The sequence below is a fragment of the Pelophylax lessonae genome (genome assembly GCF_965119305.1).
Source record: "Pelophylax lessonae genome assembly, chromosome: 5".
Classification (NCBI taxonomy): Eukaryota; Metazoa; Chordata; class Amphibia; order Anura; family Ranidae; genus Pelophylax; species Pelophylax lessonae.
This window is the reverse complement of record NC_138772.1, coordinates 556,168,489-556,189,496: the sequence shown is the minus strand read 5'-3', so window position 1 is coordinate 556,189,496 and position 21,008 is coordinate 556,168,489. Positions and strand designations below refer to the sequence as shown.

The 21,008-nt window shown below is 46.9% G+C and overlaps 1 protein-coding gene and 1 long non-coding RNA gene across 3 annotated transcripts in view; both read right to left on the bottom strand.

The window, feature by feature from the left end:
• Window positions 1-21,008, bottom strand: part of LOC309556750 — a 489,144-nt gene that overhangs the window by 305,161 nt on the left and 162,975 nt on the right. The gene's annotated exons all lie outside the window — the stretch shown is intronic.
• Window positions 1-21,008, bottom strand: part of LOC309556744 (unconventional myosin-Ig-like) — a 314,471-nt gene that overhangs the window by 265,191 nt on the left and 28,272 nt on the right. For both annotated transcript variants that reach the window (XM_082259231.1, XM_082259232.1), the window contains exons 2-4: window positions 13,709-13,917; window positions 10,270-10,363; window positions 4,287-4,452 (exon numbers count right to left, since the gene is read on the bottom strand). In XM_082259231.1, the coding sequence (XP_082115357.1) occupies window positions 4,287-4,452; window positions 10,270-10,363; window positions 13,709-13,917 (469 nt within the window). The remainder of the gene's footprint in view (window positions 1-4,286; window positions 4,453-10,269; window positions 10,364-13,708; window positions 13,918-21,008) is intronic.

Below are 21,008 nucleotides of genomic sequence, written 5' to 3'. Positions count from 1 at the left end.
TGAGTTGTGGATGGGGAGTGCAGTGATGAGTTGTGGATGGGGAGTGCAGTGATGAGTTGTGGATGGGGAGTGCAGGGGTGAGTTGTGGATGGGGAGTGCAGTGATGAGTTGTGGATGGGGAGTGCAGGGGTGAGTTGTGTATGGGGAGTGCAGGGGTGAGTTGTGTATGGGGAGTGCAGTGATGAGTGGTGGATGGGGAATGCAGTGATGAGTTGTGGATGGGGAGTGCAGTGATGAGTTGTGGATGGGGAGTGCAGGGGTGAGTTGTGGATGGGGAGTGCAGGGGTGAGTTGTGGATGGGGAGTGCAGTGGTGAGTTGTGGATGGGGAGTGCAGTGGTGAGTTGTGGGTGGGGAGTGCAGTGATGAGTTGTGGATGGGGAGTGCAATTGTGAGTTGTGGATGGGGAGTGCAGTGGTGAGTTGTGGATGGGGAGTGCAGTGGTGAGTTGTGTATGGGGAGTGCAGGGGTGAGTTGTGAACGGGGGTGCAGGGGTGAGTTGTGGATGGGGAGTGCAGTGATGAGTGGTGGATGGGGAATGCAGTGATGAGTTGTGGATGGGGAGTGCAGTGATGAGTTGTGGATGGGGAGTGCAGTGATGAGTTGTGGATGGGGAGTGCAGTGGTGAGTTGTGAACAGGGAGTGCAGGGATGAGTTGTGGATGGGGAGTGCAGTGATGAGTTGTGGATGGGGAGTGCAGTGATGAGTTGTGGATGGGGAGTGCAGGGGTGAGTTGTGGATGGGGAGTGCAGTGATGAGTTGTGGATGGGGAGTGCAGGGGTGAGTTGTGTATGGGGAGTGCAGGGGTGAGTTGTGTATGGGGAGTGCAGTGATGAGTGGTGGATGGGGAATGCAGTGATGAGTTGTGGATGGGGAGTGCAGTGATGAGTTGTGGATGGGGAGTGCAGGGGTGAGTTGTGGATGGGGAGTGCAGGGGTGAGTTGTGGATGGGGAGTGCAGTGGTGAGTTGTGGATGGGGAGTGCAGTGGTGAGTTGTGGGTGGGGAGTGCAGTGATGAGTTGTGGATGGGGAGTGCAATTGTGAGTTGTGGATGGGGAGTGCAGTGGTGAGTTGTGGATGGGGAGTGCAGTGGTGAGTTGTGTATGGGGAGTGCAGGGGTGAGTTGTGAACGGGGGTGCAGGGGTGAGTTGTGGATGGGGAGTGCAGTGATGAGTGGTGGATGGGGAATGCAGTGATGAGTTGTGGATGGGGAGTGCAGTGATGAGTTGTGGATGGGGAGTGCAGTGATGAGTTGTGGATGGGGAGTACAGTGGTGAGTTGTTGGTTGGGAGTGCAGTGGTGAGTTGTGGCTGGGGAGTGCAGGGGTGAGTTGTGAACAGGGGTGCAGGTGTGAGTTGTGTATGGGGAGTGCAGTGGTGAGTTGTGAACGGGGAGTGCAGTGATGAGTGGTGGATGGGGAATGCAGTGATGAGTTGTGGATGGGGAGTGCAGTGATGAGTTGTGGATGGGGAGTGCAGTGATGAGTTGTGGATGGGGAGTGCAGTGATGAGTTGTGGATGGGGAGTGCAGGGGTGAGTTGTGAATGGGGTGCAGGGGTGAGTTGTGGATGGGGAGTGCAGTGGTGAGTTGTGTATGGGGAGTGCAGGGGTGAGTTGTGAACGGGGGTGCAGGGGTGAGTTGTGGATGGGGAGTGCAGTGATGAGTGGTGGATGGGGAATGCAGTGATGAGTTGTGGATGGGGAGTGCAGTGGTGAGTTGTGTATGGGGAGTGCAGGGGTGAGTTCTGGATGGGGAGTGCAGGGCTAAGTTGTGAATGGGGTGCAGGGGTGAGTTTTGGATGGGGAGTGCAGTGATGAGTGGTGGATGGGGAATGCTGTGATGAGTTGTGGATGGGGAGTGCAGTGATGAGTTGTGGATGGGGAGTGCAGTGATGAGTTGTGGATGGGGAGTGCAGGGGTGAGTTGTGGATGGGGAGTGCAGGGGTGAGTTGTGGATGGGGAGTGCAGTGGTGAGTTGTGGATGGGGAGTGCAGTGATGAGTTGTGGATGGGGAGTGCAGTGATGAGTTGTGAATGGGGAGTGCAGTGATGAGTTGTGGATGGGGAGTACAGTGGTGAGTTGTTGGTTGGGAGTGCAGTGGTGAGTTGTGGCTGGGGAGTGCAGGGGTGAGTTGTGAACGGGGGTGCAGGTGTGAGTTGTGTATGGGGAGTGCAGTGGTGAGTTGTGAACGGGGAGTGCAGTGATGAGTGGTGGATGGGGAATGCAGTGATGAGTTGTGGATGGGGAGTGCAGTGATGAGTTGTGGATGGGGAGTGCAGTGATGAGTTGTGGATGGGGAGTGCAGTGATGAGTTGTGGATGGGGAGTGCAGGGGTGAGTTGTGGATGGGGAGTGCAGTGATGAGTTGTGGATGGGGAGTGCAGGGGTGAGTTGTGAATGGGGAGTGCAGTGGTGACTTGTGTATGGGGAGTGCAGGGATGAGTTGTGAACGGGGGTGCAGGGGTGAGTTGTGGATGGGGAGTGCAGGGGTGAGTTGTGGATGGGGAGTGCAGGGGTGAGTTGTGAATGGGGAGTGCAGGGGTGAGTTGTGGATGGGGAGTGCAGTGGTGAGTTGTGTATGGGGAGTGCAGGGGTGAGTTGTGAACGGGGGTGCAGGGGTGAGTTGTGGATGGGGAGTACAGTGATGAGTGGTGGATGGGGAATGCAGTGATGAGTTGTGGATGGGGAGTGCAGTGGTGAGTTGTGTATGGGGAGTGTAGGGGTGAGTTGTGGATGGGGAGTGCAGGGGTGAGTTGTGAACGGGGTGCAGGGGTGAGTTGTGGATGGGGAGTGCAGTGATGAGTGGTGGATGGGGAATGCAGTGATGAGTTGTGGATGGGGAGTGCAGTGATGAGTTGTGGATGGGGAGTGCAGTGGTGAGTTGTGTATGGGGAGTGTAGGGGTGAGTTGTGGATGGGGAGTGCAGGGGTGAGTTGTGAACGGGGTGCAGGGGTGAGTTGTGGATGGGGAGTGCAGTGATGAGTGGTGGATGGGGAATGCAGTGATGAGTTGTGGATGGGGAGTGCAGTGATGAGTTGTGGATGGGGAGTGCAGTGATGAGTTGTGGATGGGGAGTGCAGGGGTGAGTTGTGGATGGGGAGTGCAGGGGTGAGTTGCGGATGGGGAGTGCAGTGGTGAGTTGTGGATGGGGAGTGCAGTGATGAGTTGTGGATGGGGAGTGCAGGGGTGAGTTGTGGATGGGGAGTGCAGTGGTGAGTTGTGGATGGGGAGTGCAGTGGTGAGTTGTGAACAGGGGTGCAGGGGTGAGTTGTGGATGGGGAGTGCAGTGGTGAGTTGTGGATGGGGAGTGCAGTGGAGAGTTGTGGATGGGTAGTGCAGTGGAGAGTTGTGGATGGGTAGTGCAGTGGAGAGTTGTGGATGGGTAGTGCAGTGGAGAGTTGCAGACAGGGGTTCAGTGGTGAGTTGCAGACAGGGGTGTAGGGGTGAATGGTGGCTGGGAAGTGCAGTGGTGAGTTGTGGATGGGAATTGCAGTGTTGAGTTACGGTCTAGGGTGCAGAGTTTAGTTGTGGACAGAGGTGCAGAGTTTAGCTGTGGACAGGGGTGCAGAGTTTAGTTGTGGACAGGGGTGCAGAGTTTAGCTGTGGACAGGGGTGCAGAGTTTAGTTGTGGACAGGGGTGCAGAGTTTAGTTTTGGACAGGGGTACAGAGTTTAGATGTGGACAGGGGTGCAGAGTTTAGATGTGGACAGGGGTGCAGAGTTTAGATGTGGACAGGGGTGCAGAGTTTAGATGTGGACAGGGGTGCAGAGTTTAGATGTGGACAGGGGTACAGAGTTAAGTTGTAGGTGAGAGTGCAGAGGTGAGATGTAGATAGTGGTAGCACATTTCATATTTTTTTATTCTTACCCTTTAAGTTTTTTTTTTTTCACTTTTTAAACTTACTATTAATTTTTTAAAAAAAAACCTTTAAAAAAAACATTTAAAAAAAAAACTTTGTAAAAAAATCTATTTTTGATTATACTTTAAACTTTAAAATAATTTTTATACTTACTATTATTTTACAAGGGTGCTCCAAAAGAGTGAAACTAAAAAGGAATGGGGTGTTTATCAACAAAGCCATGTGATCCCCATTGCAATGCCAAATTCCTGGTCAAATGAAAATGCCGGAATTTCATTTTCAAGCTAAATTAAACAGCAAGAAATCAGAAGCCAAATTAGATAAAAATCTGGAAATTGGTCATTTTCATGGGAAATCAAGTTCAGCAAAAGCCCTGGAGGGGACGGGTTTGGCGCGGGAGGTGGAGTATTCCTCCGTACAGTTTGTCTTACCTTTTCCAGCAGGTAGTTGTTGATATGTCCTCCGGTTGGGTCACCCTTAAAGTCAAAGTTGATGTCCATGTATTTGCCGAATCTACTGGAATTGTCGTTCCGGTTGGTTTTGGCATTTCCAAAAGCTTCGAGGACGCAGTTGGATTTCAAGAGAACGTTCTTCACCCTGGAGAGGAAGATAATATGATTAAGGGTGGTACCATGCAGGCTTCACCTGCCTGGATCTGAACTGGTGAAGATAAGCAATGATGGAAGTTCTTGAGGTGCTCGGAGGACAAAAATCTCCAAGAGTGTTCAGCTTAAACCTCTACTTCACCCATTATGGATGATGCCTTGGTGGCACGGAGTGCCATGAGTTTCCTCAGCCTATTGGATGAACTTCAATCCATACAATGTTACAACACAACTTTGCTCTTTCCTCTAGGACAGGGTTTCTCAACCAGGGTCCCATGGAACCCTTGGGTTCCTCCTGAGGTTGCTAGGGGTTCCTCCTGAGGTTGCTAGGGGTTCCTCCTGAAGTTGCTAGGGGTTCCTTGAGCAATGGGCAATTTTTGCCTTTCAGATAAGATTCCAAGGACACCATTGTTCCTTTTAGCTATCTGTAAGGGGGGAAATTTTTCCCAATGACCAGATTAAGGAGCATTCTTCCCACTGACTGTCACACTAATGTGTCATGCATGAGTTGTAGATTTTTAATTTTTAGCGGTTCCCCCGAGACCAGAAATTTATTTCAAGGGTTCCTTTGTGTTGAAAAGGTTGAGAAAGGCAGCTCTAAGATGTCCGATTTTAGCATCTAACAGGGTCTGAAGGTGGCTACAGCCATTGGGTTCGGAGCTCAAGTTGTCCAGCCAAGCCACTACAGTTCTGTGCCTATGAGCACCTCTAGACTCATGTTGTTATAACTTAGGGGTGTATTTATAAAACAATTGCAGAGCTATTTGTCCATTGAAACTGCGCTACATCCGTTCTGTGCGAATTGGGGCAAAAATCAAATGTTTTTCTCTTCAGGTCAAATGTTCAAAATACCACCTTATGGCCCCAAGATGGAGCTAACAATCATAGTAAAAAGGTCTTTATTTCCTGTGATCATCAGCTCTACCTAGTGGCTGTCATGCAGTGTTTTCCTGATTCACTCTATAAAGAAAACTTAACCTGAACAGAGAAAAGCCAAAAAACATAAAATTGTTGCCCCCGTTGACACAGAACAAATATACATGCAGTTACACAGGAGGAATAGCTCTGTAAATTTCATAAATACCTACATAAAGTGTATCTAAAGCCAACATTTTTTCTTTTATTCTATTTTATAGTCATATATTTATATTTTATATACTAAATTTGTTAAAATGTTATATATATATATACACACACATACAGTATCTCTCAAAATAAGTACACCCCTCACATTTCTGTAATTATTTTATTCTATCTTTTCATGTGACAACACTGAAGAAATGACACTTTGTTACAATGTAAAGTAGTGAGTGTACAGCTTGTATAACAGTGTAAATTTACTGTCCCCTCAAAATAACTCAACACACAGCCATTAATGTCTAAACCGCTGGCAAATGTGAGTACACCCCTAAGTGAAAATGTCCAAATTGGACCCAAAGTGTCAATATTTTGTGTGGTCACCATTATTTTCCAGCACTGCCTTAACCCCCCTTGGGCATGGAGTTCACCAGAGCTTCACAGGTTGCCACTGGAGTCCTCTTCCACTCCTCCATGATGACATCACAGAGCTGGTGGATGTTAGAGACCTTGCGCTCCTCCACCTTCCATTTGAGGATCCCCACAGATGCTCAATAGGGTTTAGGTCTGGAGACATGCTTGGCCAGTCCATCACCTTTACCCTTAGCTTCTTTAGCAAGGCAGTGGTCATCTTGGAGGTGTTTGGGGTCGTTATGTTGGAATACTGCCCTGCAGCCCAGTCTCTGAAGGGAGGGGATCATGCTCTGCTTCAGTATGTCACAGTACATGTTGGCATTCATGGTTCCCTCAATGAACTGTAGCTCCCCAGTGCCGGCAGCACTCATGCAGCCCCAGACCATGACACTCCCACCATGCTTGACTGTAGGTAAGACACACTTGTCTTTGTACTCCTCACCTGGTTGCCACCACACATGCTTGACACCATCTGAACCAAATAAGTTTATCTAATGCCCCGTACACACGTGCAGATTGTCGGCCGAAAAGCTTCGGCCGACGACCGATCTGCCGATTGTAGGCTTGTTAGTATGATGCTTCCGACAGCCGACAGCGCACTTTCGGCTGAAAAGAATCTGTCGTGTAAGCATTAAAATTTTTGTATGCCGACACCAGAGCAGCCGATTGTTCGCCAGTCAATACAGAATTCGGCCGACAGACAGCAGATTTGCAAGACTGGGCATGCTCAGAAAAGAAAAAACACAGGGAAAGTTAACCATCACATGACATCACTTCTGCAGTCGGCTGTAGTCGGCGGACAAAATTCTTGTGCAGTCTTTTGCACTTTTCAAAAGACACGACAGCCCGGGGACAAAAGACGGCCGATCGTTCGGCCGACGATCTGCACGTGTGTACGAGGCATTAGTCTCATCAGACCACAGATCATGGTTCCAGTAATCCATGTCCTTAGTCTGCTTGTCTTCAGCAAACTGTTTGCGGGCTTTCTTGTGCATCATCTTTAGAAGAGGCTTCCTTCTGGGATGACAGCCATGCAGACCAATTTGATGCGGTGTGCGGCGTATGGTCTGAGCACTGACAGGCTGACCCCCCACCCCTTCAACCTCTGCAGCAATGCTGGCAGCACTCATACGTCTATTTCCCAAAGACAACCTCTGGATATGACGCTGAGCATGTGCACTCATCGAGGCCTGTTCTGAGTTGAACATGTCCTAGTAAACCCCTGTATGGTATTGGCCACTGTGCTGCAGCTCATTTTTCAGGGTCTTGGCAATCTTCTTATAGCCTAGGCCATCTTTATGTGGAGCAATAATTCTTTTATACCTGCAAGGTGAACATAATTTCACTGCATGCTTTCAAATAGATTCATTCCTGTATCATCAGCTCCATCTTGTGGCCAAAATGCAGAATATTTTCTCAGTGAGGTATTTCAGATAATTCTACCAAATTTTTGCCACTAGATGGAGATCAGAGAGTTCTTTGCCATGAGGTGCCATGTTGAACTTCTAGTAACCAGTATGAGAGAGTGAGAGCGATAACACCAAATTTAACACACCTGCTCCCCATTCACACCTGAGACCTTGTAACACTAACGAGTCACATGACACCGGGGAGGGAAAATAGCTAATTGGGTCCAATTTGGACATTTTCATTTAGGGGTGTACTCACTTTTGTTGCCAGTGGTTTAGACATTAATGGCTGTGTGTTTTTTACACTGTTATACAAGCTGTACACTCACTACTTTACATTGTAGCAAAGTCTCATTTCTTCAGTGTTGTCACATGAAAAGATAGAATAAAATATTTACAGAAATGTGAGGGGCGTACTTACTTTTGTGAGATACTGTAATCGTCCTGTGAAACTGGGGTAGATCACAAGTTTTAGGTTTTTTTTTTCTTCAGGAAGATAAAAAAAAATATATAAAAATCAAATTTTATATGTATTTATATCTAATACATGTCTTTCATTTATCATATTTTATTTTTGTTTTATTTTTTTAATTTTTTAAAGTTTTGTATATAGTACAGATATAGAGATACATTTGGGACAGCAATGAAGTAAATCTGATAAAGATCTCAGGCTGTGGCCTGGGGGTGTAAAAAATTTGAAATGAATAAATGAGACAGATTGGTTTATATGAGGAGGAAGAGGCACGTAAGTTTTAAAAATAAGTCATGTGGTTACCCTCTGTGAAGTTGGGGGCGGTACAAATGACTCAACAAATAGGGGTGGCTCTGACTGTGGTATCTGAGTCATTACTTTGTAGCTGACTGCAGTCATCCAATGGCAGCCTGTGTTTAGTTTCAGTACAATATATGGTAGTCATTTCCTAAGACGTATATCACACTTGTGAAAACAAGTTCTCTTCTTTTATTTCCTTCTGAAGAGCTTGAGACTTTTCAGTTTTGATGATAAATCACTATTGGTTGGCTTCCCTGGACCAAGTGGAGGTTTTAGTCCCTAAAACAGGGTTTCTCAATTAGGGTTCCTCCAGAGGTTTCTAGGGGTTCCTTGAGCGATAAGTGATTTCTGCCTCTCAGCTGAGTAAACACTGACGCCATTAATATTTTTAGCTATCTGTAAGGGGAAGATTATTCCCACTGACCACGAATGTAAGGAGTATTCTTCCCACTAACCACCACACTAATGTACTATGGGCCGAAAATATAATCATTATTAGCAGGGGTTCCCTGGGGCCAAAAGTTACATCAAGGGTTCCTCCATGTTAAAAAAGTTGACAAAGGCTGCCTTAAAAGATTGCAAGATCTATCTACCTTGACATGATGGCCAGGATCTATCTACTTTGACTTGATGGCCAGGATCTATCTACTTTGACATGATGGCCAAGACCTATCTGCCTTGACATGATGGCCAAGATCTACCTGCCTTGGCATTATGGCCAAGATCCATCTGTCTTGACATGAGGCCAAGATTCATCTATTTTGGCATGATGGCCAAGATCTGTCTACCTTGGCATGATGGCCAAGATCTATCTGCCTTGACATAATGGCCAAGACCTATCTACCTTGACTTGATGGCCAAGACCTATCTACCTTGATATGATGGCCAAGACCTATCTACCTTGATATGATGGCCAAGACCTATCTACCTTGATGTGATGGCCACGACCTATCTACCTTGATGTGATGGCCAAGACCTATCTACAGTACCTTGACATGATGGCCAAGACCTATCTACTTTGACTTGATGGGCAAGATCTATCTACTTTTGCATGATGGTCAAGATCTACCTGCCTTGACATGATGGCCAAAATCGACCTACCTTGGCATGATGGCCAAGATCCATCTGTCTTGACATGATGGCCAAGATTCATCTATCTTGGCATGATGGCCAAGATCTATCTGCCTTGGCATGATGGCCAAGATCTATCTGCCTTGGCATGATGGCCAAGATCTATCAGCCTTGGCATGATGGCCAAGATCTATCTGCCTTGAAATGATGGCCAAGATCTATCTACCTTGACATGATGGCCAAGATCTATCTGCCTTGACATGATGGCAAAGATTTATCTACCTTGACGTGATGGCCATGACCTATCTACCTTGAGGTGAGGGCCAAGACCTGTCTACCTTGATATGGTGGCCAAGACCTATCTACCTTGATGTGATGGCCAAGACCTATCTACCTTGATGTGATGGCCAAGACCTATCTACCTTGACGTGATGGCCAAGACCTATCTACAGTACCTTGACATTATGGCCAAGACCAATCTATCTTGACATGATGGCCAAGACCTCTCTACCTTGACATGATGGCCAAGACCTCTCTACCTTGTCATGATGGCCAAGATTTACTACCTTGACATGATGGTCAAGACCTATCTATGAATGACACCCCCACAGCTGGGTTATTTTAGGGCAGTTGCTCCTCTACTTCCTCTCTAATGTTTAGTAAAGGGAAATATTGATAGCTGGATCTGTCACATGTCCAGTTACCCTCCATCACTTTTAGGATATTGATCATGTTCTCTAGAAGGTTGTAATTTGAGATGTTCCATGACCACATAGAATTCTTCTTGATCTTGTTCTATGAAATGAAGAGGGCTTGGCCAAGTCATTTCCGTCATTCACCAAAATACAGTATAATATGATGGTCCTAATTCAGATTCTTCCTTCTTGGGTGGTTGGCGGATAAAAAATAAAGTAAATTCTCTATCAAGTACTGGATAACTCTATTCTGGGGAACCTCTTGAAATCACAAAACCCCTTTATAAAAAAAACTCTAAAATCTGCCCAAGCTTTCCAGGAGTAAGTGTGTGCTGACACCCCACCATGTTTTCCAGTGACAGCAAACATACCTTTCTACCTCCTCTCTCTGGGTGGGGTTGGTGATGGCAGCAATGTATTGCATGATGTATTTGCTGGCCTCTGTCTTCCCAGCACCGCTCTCTCCTGCAGGGGAAAAAACACACAAGGGGTCAGCTTCTGTTCAGGGAAAAACTGTGTTCAGCTGTTTGAGGCTAAAAGTGGTGCTAATCAGCTATTTGCAGGGACAAGGGCCTAGGCAGGACGGGCAACTGACCCAGGCGTTATAGTAGGGGGGGGGGGGGGCATTCCTTTCCGGCATGCATGCTCCAGATTTTGTAGCTGCTAGAAAGCAAGTGACTGACCACCCATGTGCAGTGCACACTCCATGCAAACCATGGGCAGCCAAAACAAGGGGGCAGATAATGGGCACAGGGGAAGGGGTGCAGTTCTGCGTCCTTGCCCTGGGCGCTGGATGGTTTTTTTCTGTGTAGCCAAGCTCTAGCTATTTCGCTTTTGCCATTATGGGACACTCTTTATTGAAGATCGCATTGAGTTTCTTTTCTCTAGTGCCCAACATTGGGGCTATTGCATCACTTCCTGACTGCTGAGGGAGAGAACCCTATACTGGAAGCAGGGGATCGTGGGACATGTAGTCCGAATGCAGGGATTCCAATGGATCTAATACTGCTGCAAATTACAAGTTCCAGCTGGCTGAAAGAATTCAGGGTGAGCAGATAAATAGAACGGTCCAGGGAGGGGCTCACTCTCTTGGGACACATGACCTACAGTTGCAGGAGCGAGAGGCTAGGCTCCCCTGGTAGGTGTGAGTGGACACCAAGATCTGGACAGTGCAGAGGGCCTTTCTGTGAGTGAACCTTATCCCTGGAGGCAGATCCTCAGCTACCATTGGCAGAGTGGCTATTCGGGGCCACTTTCACCTGCGCCCATGCAGATGCCACTAAATGCCGGAGTCGTCAGGTGGCCAGTTGAACATCTTTCATCTGACTGCAGGTCCTTCAAGAGCCTGTTCTGGACAACTTTTCTCCATGAGCTTTGATATCTCCAGGATTGGTGAGTGAGCAGAAACCCACCCTGAACCGTAAATTCAGAGACACTGCATGAAGACACCTTTACCCTCCCTCTTCCTACATCAAAGGCCTTCCACTGAGAGACACCTTGTTTATTCTATTCACCTGTCGTCGCTGCACTGCAACAGCTGTGGGCCCCTTCATAGCTAGCTAAAGATCTCAGACACCTTTACTTCAAGGAGTCCTCCACCCAAAGTAATCGGCTTACAGCACCTGGCTATCTTAAAGGGGAACGCTCACTCAGGTTTCACATATTGTGCTTGTTATTTCTTTTGGCCGGTGGCATCAGGGATGAGAGGGAGCTGACTGACAAAAAGTCTTCTCTTCTCCCTCTTGTACCTGGGGTCATAGGTTCTCTTAGGACCTGTTGGTCTTTATCGCCTGCTCACCGTTATTGCCATTTCATTGTATATCTCGGTAATTCTGTTTATGGCTAAAGTTTGCAGTTTGAGGAATACGAACATTTTACATTCTTCTTTATTTTGTTAACTCAAGAATATCTAGGAAATGCCCATTTGCAATCCGTATTGTTTCTCCGGTGTCTTTTGCAATTGCACTCTCTTTTTGAACTATGTCAGAACCCAGGGTGTCAAAGGTGTCAGGAGGCTTGCAAGGTCAGGGCAACCTTTGGGGATAGTCATCTACCAGCGACCCCTACGGGGTGGTGATACATCTGGTTCTGATTGGTCCTGATATACAGTACATAGCTTAAAACAGCACTTAAAGGGGGACCTGAACTCATAAAATTAAGTTTTGATTTTCCGAAAGGGAAAATCTGGAGATGTTAATTGTGCCTAAATCAACCTTTGTCGTGAATTCTTTCTGTGAACTTCCTGTGTTTAGGCACTCCTGTTCTGTAGCTTAATAGCTGTCTATCTGCAGTGTGGCATCATCCAAGGCACTGCTGCCTCTGACTGCTAGTCTCACCAGATTTAGAGTGAGGCTTGATGATGTCACTACTGTGCTGCTCGCTGTTCTCTCTGCTGGAGAAGAAGCTGGAGAGCAAAACCTGAGCAAAACCTATCTGCCTTGACGTGATGGCCAAGACCTATCTGCCTTGACGTGATGGCCAAGACCTATCTGCCTTGACGTGATGGCCAAGACCTATCTGCCTTGACGTGATGGCCAAGACCTATCTGCCTTGATGTGATGGCCAAGACCTATCTGCCTTGATGTGATGGCCAAGACCTATCTGCCTTGACGTGATGGCCAAGACCTATCTGCCTTGACGTGATGGCCAAGACCTATCTACGTTGATGTGATGGCCAAGACCTATCTACCTTGACGTGATGGCCAAGATATATCTACCTGGACACGATGGCCACAATCAATCTACCTGGACATGATGGCCAAGATCAATCTACCTTGATATTATGGCAAAGACTTATCTGCCTTGACGTATTGGCCAAGACTTATCTGCCTTGACATGATGGCCAAGACCTATCTGCCTTGTCGTGATGGTCAAGACCTATCTGCCTTGACGTGATGGCCAAGATCTGTCTACCTTGACGTGATGGCCAAGATCTGTCTACCTTGATTTGAGGGCCAAGATCTGTCTACCTTGGCGTGATGGCCAAGATCTGTCTACCTTGACGTGATGGCCAAGATCTCTCTACTTTTACATGATGGGCAAGATCTATCTGCCTTGACATGATGGCCAAGATCTATCTGCCTTGACATGATGGCCAAGATCTATCTACCTTGACATGATGGCCAAGATCTATCTGCCTTGACATGATGGCCAAGATCTATCTGCCTTGACATGATGGCCAAGATCTATCTGCCTTGACATGATGGCCAAGAGCTATCTGCCTTGACATGATGGCCAAGATCTATCTGCCTTGACATGATGGCCAAGATCTATCTGCCTTGACATGATGGCCAAGATCTATCTGCCTTGACATGATGGCAAAGATCTTGGCCAAGCTGTTTCTGAGAACCTGCAGTGCAAGGATCTTCCTGCTTTTGGGCCTGGTAGCCTCAGGAGAATTGGAGTGAGATTTGGTGATGTCACTGCTGTGCTGCTCAATGTTCTCTTTGCTGAAGAGGAAGTGGTACCTGAGAACTTGCAGTGCAAGGATCTCCCTGCTTCTGTTTCTTCATCACTATCCCACCATTCATCAGATCACCAAAGCAAAGCCACCGCCGACACAGAGACACAGTGCAGAACAAGGCATAGTAAGTCAGTAATGGGGACAATATCAGCTGTGGGGAGACCACAGGCAATACTGATGACTGGGCAGCATTCACAAAAATAGGTCCTTTTAGCCACCGTAAAATGCATAGGTGGTCTCTACTGACTTTCATGCTGCATATAAATTGCAATTTCTTATACATTCCCCTTAGACAGGCATATCTTTATTGGCGAGTCTTCTAATAGTGATTTCCAGTTACATTCTACCTGAGATAACAATGCATGTGTCCTTTGCTCGCCGTTTCATGGCCTTGTATGCTGCGTCAGCAACGGCGTACAGGTGCGGCGGTCTCTCGTACAGCTCTCTCCCGCGGTAATATTCGATCATTTCTTTCCCATACAGATCAATGGATTTATATGGGTTTACAGACACCACCACTTCTCCAATGTAGGTGTAGATTCTCCCGCACTCAAACCTGCAGAGACACAAAATGGCAAATGAGCATTGGGGAAACGAAAGATTATAAATAGTAAAAGTCATACAAATTCTGCAGAAATGAGGATAAATTACGATAAAATTCCTCTCTGGCCTGTATGCATGCCCCCCATAGCCAGGGCCATCTTTAACCACTTAAGCCCCGGAGGATTTGGCTGCTCAAAGACCAGGCCCTATTTTGCAATACCGCCCTGCGTGACTTTAACGGACAACTGCCCGGTCGTGCGACGCTGTACCCAAATTAAATTGACGCCCTTTTTTTCCCACAAACAGAGCTTTCTTTTGGTGGTATTTGATCACCTGTGCGATGTTTATTTTTTGCGCTATAAACAAAAAAAGAGCGATAATTTTGAAAAAATAACAATATTTTTCACTTTTGTTTATATGAAATTCTCAACAAAAAAAAAGTAAAAATCAAAATGTTTTAACATTTTAGGCCAATTTGTTTTCTGCTACATATTTTTGGTAAAAAAAATCGCAATAAGCGTATTTTGATTGGTTTGTGCAAAAGTTATTGCGTTTACTAACTACGGGAAAGATTTATGTCATTTTTGTTCTTTTATTTTTTACTAGTAATGGCGGCGATCTGCGATTTTTTGCGGGACTGCAACATTGCGGCGGACAGATCAGACCCCTGACTGACATTTTTTACACTTTTGGGGGGACTAGTGACATTACTACAGTAATCAGTGATAAAAATATGCACTGTTACTGTAATAATGACACTGGCAGGGAAGAGGTTAACAGTGTGGGTGATCAAGGGGTTAAATGTGTACCTAGGGGCGTGTTTCTAACTGTGTGGGGGGGCGTGGCTTGTGGAATGACCATAGAGACCTGTGATCCTATATAGAAGGATCACAGGTGCTCTGTGATCATTCCATAGAAAAGAACGGTCAGCTGTGTTTACAACATCTGACCGTCCTTCTCTCTCAGCGGGGAACGATCGCGGGTGTCAGGCGGCAATCGGAGCCACCAGCCCGCTGCATCGGCTTCCCCGCTGATGAGCGGGCGGGAGCGCGCTGCTGGTGGCGAGCGCTCGCCCCCTAATTGCCTCGAAGTGACCGACGTAGCCCTATGTTGGTTTGCCTGGGAGAGCCACACTGCCGCAGTAAATATGCGGTAAACGGTCGGCAACCGATTAATATTGATTGCACCCTGGGCAAACATTTTCTTGGGCCCCAGCAAATGCGTGGACTCAAGGGGGAGCTGCTTTGGGCCCCACAACAATGACTGGGCCAGGGGCAGCTGCACCCTTTTGCCCTGCGTTACAGATGGCCCTGCCCATAGCAAGCAGTTTCCTATGGGGGCACTTGGAAGGGAGGAGGAACAGAGAGCTCCGGCGGAGGACCCGAGAAGAGGAGGATCAGGGCTGCTCTGTGTAAAACCATTACACAGAGCAGGTAAGCATCACATGTTTTTTATTAATTTTTTTTTTTCATTATTTATAAATATATAGCACCACCATCTGCTGTGGTGCAGCACAACAGAAGCAGGCCGTGACACCGTGTGGATTGTTTCTAGATGAGACTGCTGGTGATGGCTCTGGGGAAGTGATGTCATTCTTTGTGAGGCTGCACTGCGGTTACTTTGTGGTCGGTGCAGACTGAGCGACCTGCAAGACAGAATTTATATTTCTGAGAGTCCCATGATCCTCTGCGGCAGCATCATGTATGCTCAGCGGCAGAGCATCTTTAAAATGGTCATATCGGGTGACCGGTCCAGCTGTCCCTGGCAATGGCGGAGCTCGGTGAAAGTTTTCCTGAGTCACCAGTGATTGGCTCATCCTGCGGTGTCACCAGTGAGGGGCACTCAGGAAATGTCTCACTCCTATCTACAGACCGCTGACCGCATCTCCTTCTGCCAGCTGGGTGATCTGCCTGCTTCCTGCAGATGTTTTACCATCCGTCCCGACAGCCAGATAGCAAAGTCAAAGCAGCACCCATTACACATTGCTAGGCACACAGTTAACCCCTTAATGTTAACCCCTTCCCAGCCAGTGTCATCAGTACAGTGTCAGTGCATAGCATTATCATTGATCACTGTATTAGTGTCACTAGTGATGTCAGTGTCAGTTAGTGACTCTCCTTCAGTGCTTTGCGAAAGTATTTGGCCCCCTTGAACTTTGCGACCTTTTGCCACATTTCAGGCTTCAAACATAAAGATATAAAACTGTAATTTTTTTGTGAAGAATCAACAACAAGTGGGACCCAAACATGAAGTGGAACGAAATTTATTGGATATTTCAAACTTTTTTTAACAAATAAAAAAACTGAAAAATTGGGCGTGCAAAATTATTCAGCCCCCTTAAGTTAATACTTTGTAGCGCCACCTTTTTCTGCGATTACAGCTGTAAGTCGCTTGGGGTATGTCTCTATCAGTTTTGCACATCGATAGACTGAAATTTTTGCCCATTCCTCCTTGCAAAACAGCTCGAGCTCAGTGAGGTTGGATGGAGAGCGTTTGTGAACAGCAGTTTTCAGTTCTTTCCACAGATTCTCGATTGTATTCAGGTCTGGACTTTGACTTGGCCATTCTAACACCTGGATATGTTTATTTGTGAACCATTCCATTGTAGATTTTGCTTTATGTTTTGGATCATTGTCTTGTTGGAAGACAAATCTCCGTCCCAGTCTCAGGTCTTTTGCAGACTCCATCAGGTTTTCTTCCAGAATGGTCCTGTATTTGGCTCCATCCATCTTCCCATCAATTTTAACCACTTTACCACCGGAGGATTTTGCTGTCTTCCGTCCAGGCCACTTTTTGCGATTCAGCGCTGTGCGACTTTAACTGACAATTGCGCGGTCGTGCGACGCCGTACCCAAACAAAATTTACGTCCTTTTTTTCCCACAAACAGAGCTTTTTTTTGGTGGTATTTGATCACCTGTGCGATTTTTACTTTTTGCGCTATAAACAAAAAAAGAGCGTTTATTTTGAAAAAATAACAATATTTTTAACATTTTTCTATATGAAATTCCCCCCCAAAAAAATGTAAAAATCAATTTTTTTTTAAATTTTTGGCCAATTTGTTTTCTGCTACCTATGTTTGGTAAAAAAAATCGCAATAAGCGTATTTTGATTGGTTTGGGCAAAAGTTATTGCGTTTACTAACTAAGGGAAAGATTTCTGTCATTTTTGGTGTTTTTTTTTAACGCGTAATGGCGGCGATCTGCGATTTTTTTTTTGGGACTGCGACATTGCGGCGGACAGATCGGACCCTTGACTGACGTTTTTGACACTTTTGGGGGTACCAGTGACATTACTACAGTAATCAGTGCTATACATATGCACTGTTACTGTAAAAATGACACTGGCAGTGAAGGGGTTAATTTTATTGGAGAGGGAGGGGTTAATGTATGCCTGGTGCTTACTGACGTGTGGGGGGGGGAGGTGACTTTGTGAGACAGGGACAGATCGGATGTCCAGCTATGCTGAACAGTCCGATCTGTCACTCCCTGTCACTATGGAGATCCGCCCGCTCTGTTTACACAGGCGGGCGGATCTCCTCACTCGATTCCCCGACTATCGGGGCAGAGCAGCGACGATCGCCGCTGCTCCTCCCCTGGCCCGACTCCCGCTGTGAATGAAAACAGCGGGAGCGCGCCTCCGGCGGCGCGCGAGCGCCGCCTACAGGGGGAGGAGTCCAGCGACGTAGGTCTACGTCGCTGGACGGGATCGTGCCACTTTGCCGCAGTAGCCTCCATGTGAGCGGTGGGCAAGTGGTTAACCATCTTCCCTGTCCCTGCTGAAGAAAAGCAGGCCCAAACCATGATGCTGCCACCACCATGTTTCACAGTGGGGATGGTGTGTTCAGGGTGATGAGCTGTGTTGCTTTTACGCCAAACATAACGTTTTGCATTGTTGCCAAAAGGTTTGATTTTGGTTTCATCTGACCAGAGCCCCTTCTTCCACATGTTTGGTGTCTCCCAGGTGGCTTGTGGCAAACTTTAAATGACACTTTTTATGGATATCTTTAAGAAATGGCTTTCTTCTTGCCACTCTTCCATAAAGGCCAGATTTGTGCAGTATACGACTGATTGTTGTCCTATGGACAGAGTCTCCCACCTCAGCTGTAGATCTCTGCAGTTCATCCAGAGTGATCATGGGCCTCTTGGCTGCATCTCTGATCAGTCTTCTCCTTGTATGAGCTGAAAGTTTAGAGGGCGGCCAGGTCTTCGTAGATTTGCAGTGGTCTGATACTCCTTCCATTTCAATATTATCGCTTGCACAGTGCTCCTTGGGATGTTTAAAGCTTGGGAAATCTTTTTGTATCCAAATCCAGCTTTAAACTTCTCCACAACAGTATCTCGGACCTGCCTGGTGTGTTCCTCGTTCTTCATGATGCTCTCTGCGCTTTAAACGGACCTCTGAGACTATCACAGTGCAGGTCCATTTATACGGACACTTGATTACACACAGGTGGATTCTATTTATCATCATTAGTCATTTAGGTCAACATTGGATCATTCAGAGATCCTCACTGAACTTCTGGAGAGAGTTTGCTGCACTGAAAGTAAAGGGGCTGAATAATTTTGCACACCCAATTTTTCAGTTTTTTATTTGTTAACAAAGTTTGAAATATCCAATAAATTTCATTCCACTTCATGATTGTGTCCCACTTGTTGTTGATTCTTCACAAAAAAATACAGTTTTATATCTTTATGTTTGAAGCCTGAAATGTGGCAAAAGGTCGCAAAGTTCAAGGGGGCCGAAGGCAAGGCACTGTATATGTGTCTGTTAGCACCAGATTTCCCGCCACACTATCACAGTCCCAATATAAGTCACTGATCACCGCCATTTCCAGTCTATAGCTGCATAAATTCCAATATACTGTACACTGCCGGGCCAAAAAAAAAAAGGTCACACACTCTAATATTTCATTGGCTTTGATTACGCATTCGCTGTGGCGTTGTTTCGATAATCTTCTGCAATGTCACAAGGTTTATTTCTGTCCAGTGTTGCATTAATTTTGCACCAAGATCTTGTACTGATGATGGGGGAGTCGGAGCACTGCGCAAAGCCTTCTCCCGCACATCCCAAAGATTCTCAATGGGGGTAAGTTCTGGACTCTGTGGTGGCCAATCCATGTGTGACAGTGATGTCTCATGCTCTTTCACAATTTGAGCCCCGATGAATCCTGGCATTGTCATCTTGGAATATTCCCGTGCCATCAGGGAAGAAAATCTCCTTTGATGGAATAACCTGATCATTCCGTATATTCGGGTAGTCAGCTGACCTCATTCTTTGGGCACATGCAGTAACTATCCAATAGGAGAGTCACTGCATGTTTAGTTTAGTTAGTTGCTTACTTAACCCCTTCCCGACTGCCCGCCGCCTTTTTACTGTGGGAATGCGCCCCCCTCCCTGCGCAAACCAAAGTAGACCTACGTCGGTTGCTCGCCTGCAGCTAGGGGGCGAGCGCGTGCCGGCACGCTCCCGCCTCCATACGGCAGCGGGGAAGCCGATGCACGGGCCAGGCGGCTCCGATTGCCACCTGACACCCGCGATCTCTAGCCGCTCAGAGAGAAGAACGGTCTGCTGTTGTAAACACATCCGACCGTTCTTCTCCCTGGAATGATCACAGAGTGTCTGTGATCCTTCTATATAGAATCACAGGTCTCTATGGTCATTTCAGAAGCCCCACCCCCCAAAGTTAGAATCACTCCCCTAGGCTTACATTTAACCCCTTGATCACCCAAAGTGTTAACCCCTTCCCTGCCAGTGTCATTATTACAGTGACAGTGTATATTTTTAGCACTGGTTACTGTAGTAATGTCACTGGTCCCCCCAAAAGTGTCAAAAATGTCATTTAAGGGTCCGATCTGTCACAGTCCCGCTGAGGAGCTGGTGTAGTAAGGAGGGTTTCGGGTTCCTGGAGAACTGGGCCGACTTCTCAGTCGGCCACCGGCTCTTTGGTAGGGACGGATTGCACCTAAATGGGGAGGGTGCAGCCGTACTGGGTGCGAGGATGGCCACAAAGTTAGAGGGGCTTTTAAACTAGGTGATGGGGGGGAGGGTACAGATGTAGAATTAGCCAGTGGAAAGCAAGTTTCAGAGGGCAGAAATGGGGTCATTAGCGGTAGGGTGTTCGGAGCTCCTATACCCAGGGTGGGTACGGGGAAAAATCAAGAAAGCAGCCTAATAACATCAAATGAGGATAAATGTAACCAATCAAAATTAAGAGGTTTGTTTACCAATGCCAGAAGCCTGGCCAACAAGATGGGAGAGCTGGAGCTACTGATGTTTGAGGAGGACTTAGATTTTGTGGGGATAACAGAGACTTGGTTTGACAGCTCTCATGACTGGATGGCGACCATTCAGGGGTATTCCCTTTATCGCAGGGATAGAGAAGGTAAAAAAGGGGGAGGGGTATGTCTGTATATTAAGAACAGTATACAGGTTAATATGAGGGATGATATTAATAATGGAGCTATGGATGAGGCAGAATCCCTATGGGTAGAGCTTCAAAGGGAAGGCACGGTGGGGAAGGTAATATTGGGCGTATGCTATAGGCCCCCCAACTAGAGGGAGGAGGGGGAGGCGGACCTCATTTTACAGATAGGATTGGCAGCAAGGACGGGAAACGCCATTATAATGGGGGACTTTAATTATCCTGATATAGACTGGGCAGAAGGAACCGCGCACTCAGCCAAGGCTCGGCAGTTCCTAAATGTTGTGCAGGACCATTTCATTGGTCAGATGGTGAATGCACCGACAAGAAACAATGCGGTACTTGACCTACTGATTACCAACAATACAGACCTGCTCACAGATATAGAAATACGGGACAACTTAGGAAACAGTGACCATAGGTCAATAAGTTTCAGTATTAATTACAGTAATAGGAAGCAGAGGGGTAATATAAGGACACTGAATTTCAAAAGAGCCAATTTCCCAAAACTGCGCTCGCTGCTAGAAAATATCAATTGGGATAGAACCCTGGGAACAAAGAACACGGAGGAAAAATGGGAGTTCTTCAAGAGCATAATTAACAAGGGGATTGACCAGTGCATTCCAAAGGGAAATAAATTTAAAAGAGCAAAACTAAACCCTGGGTGGCTAAACTCCAACAT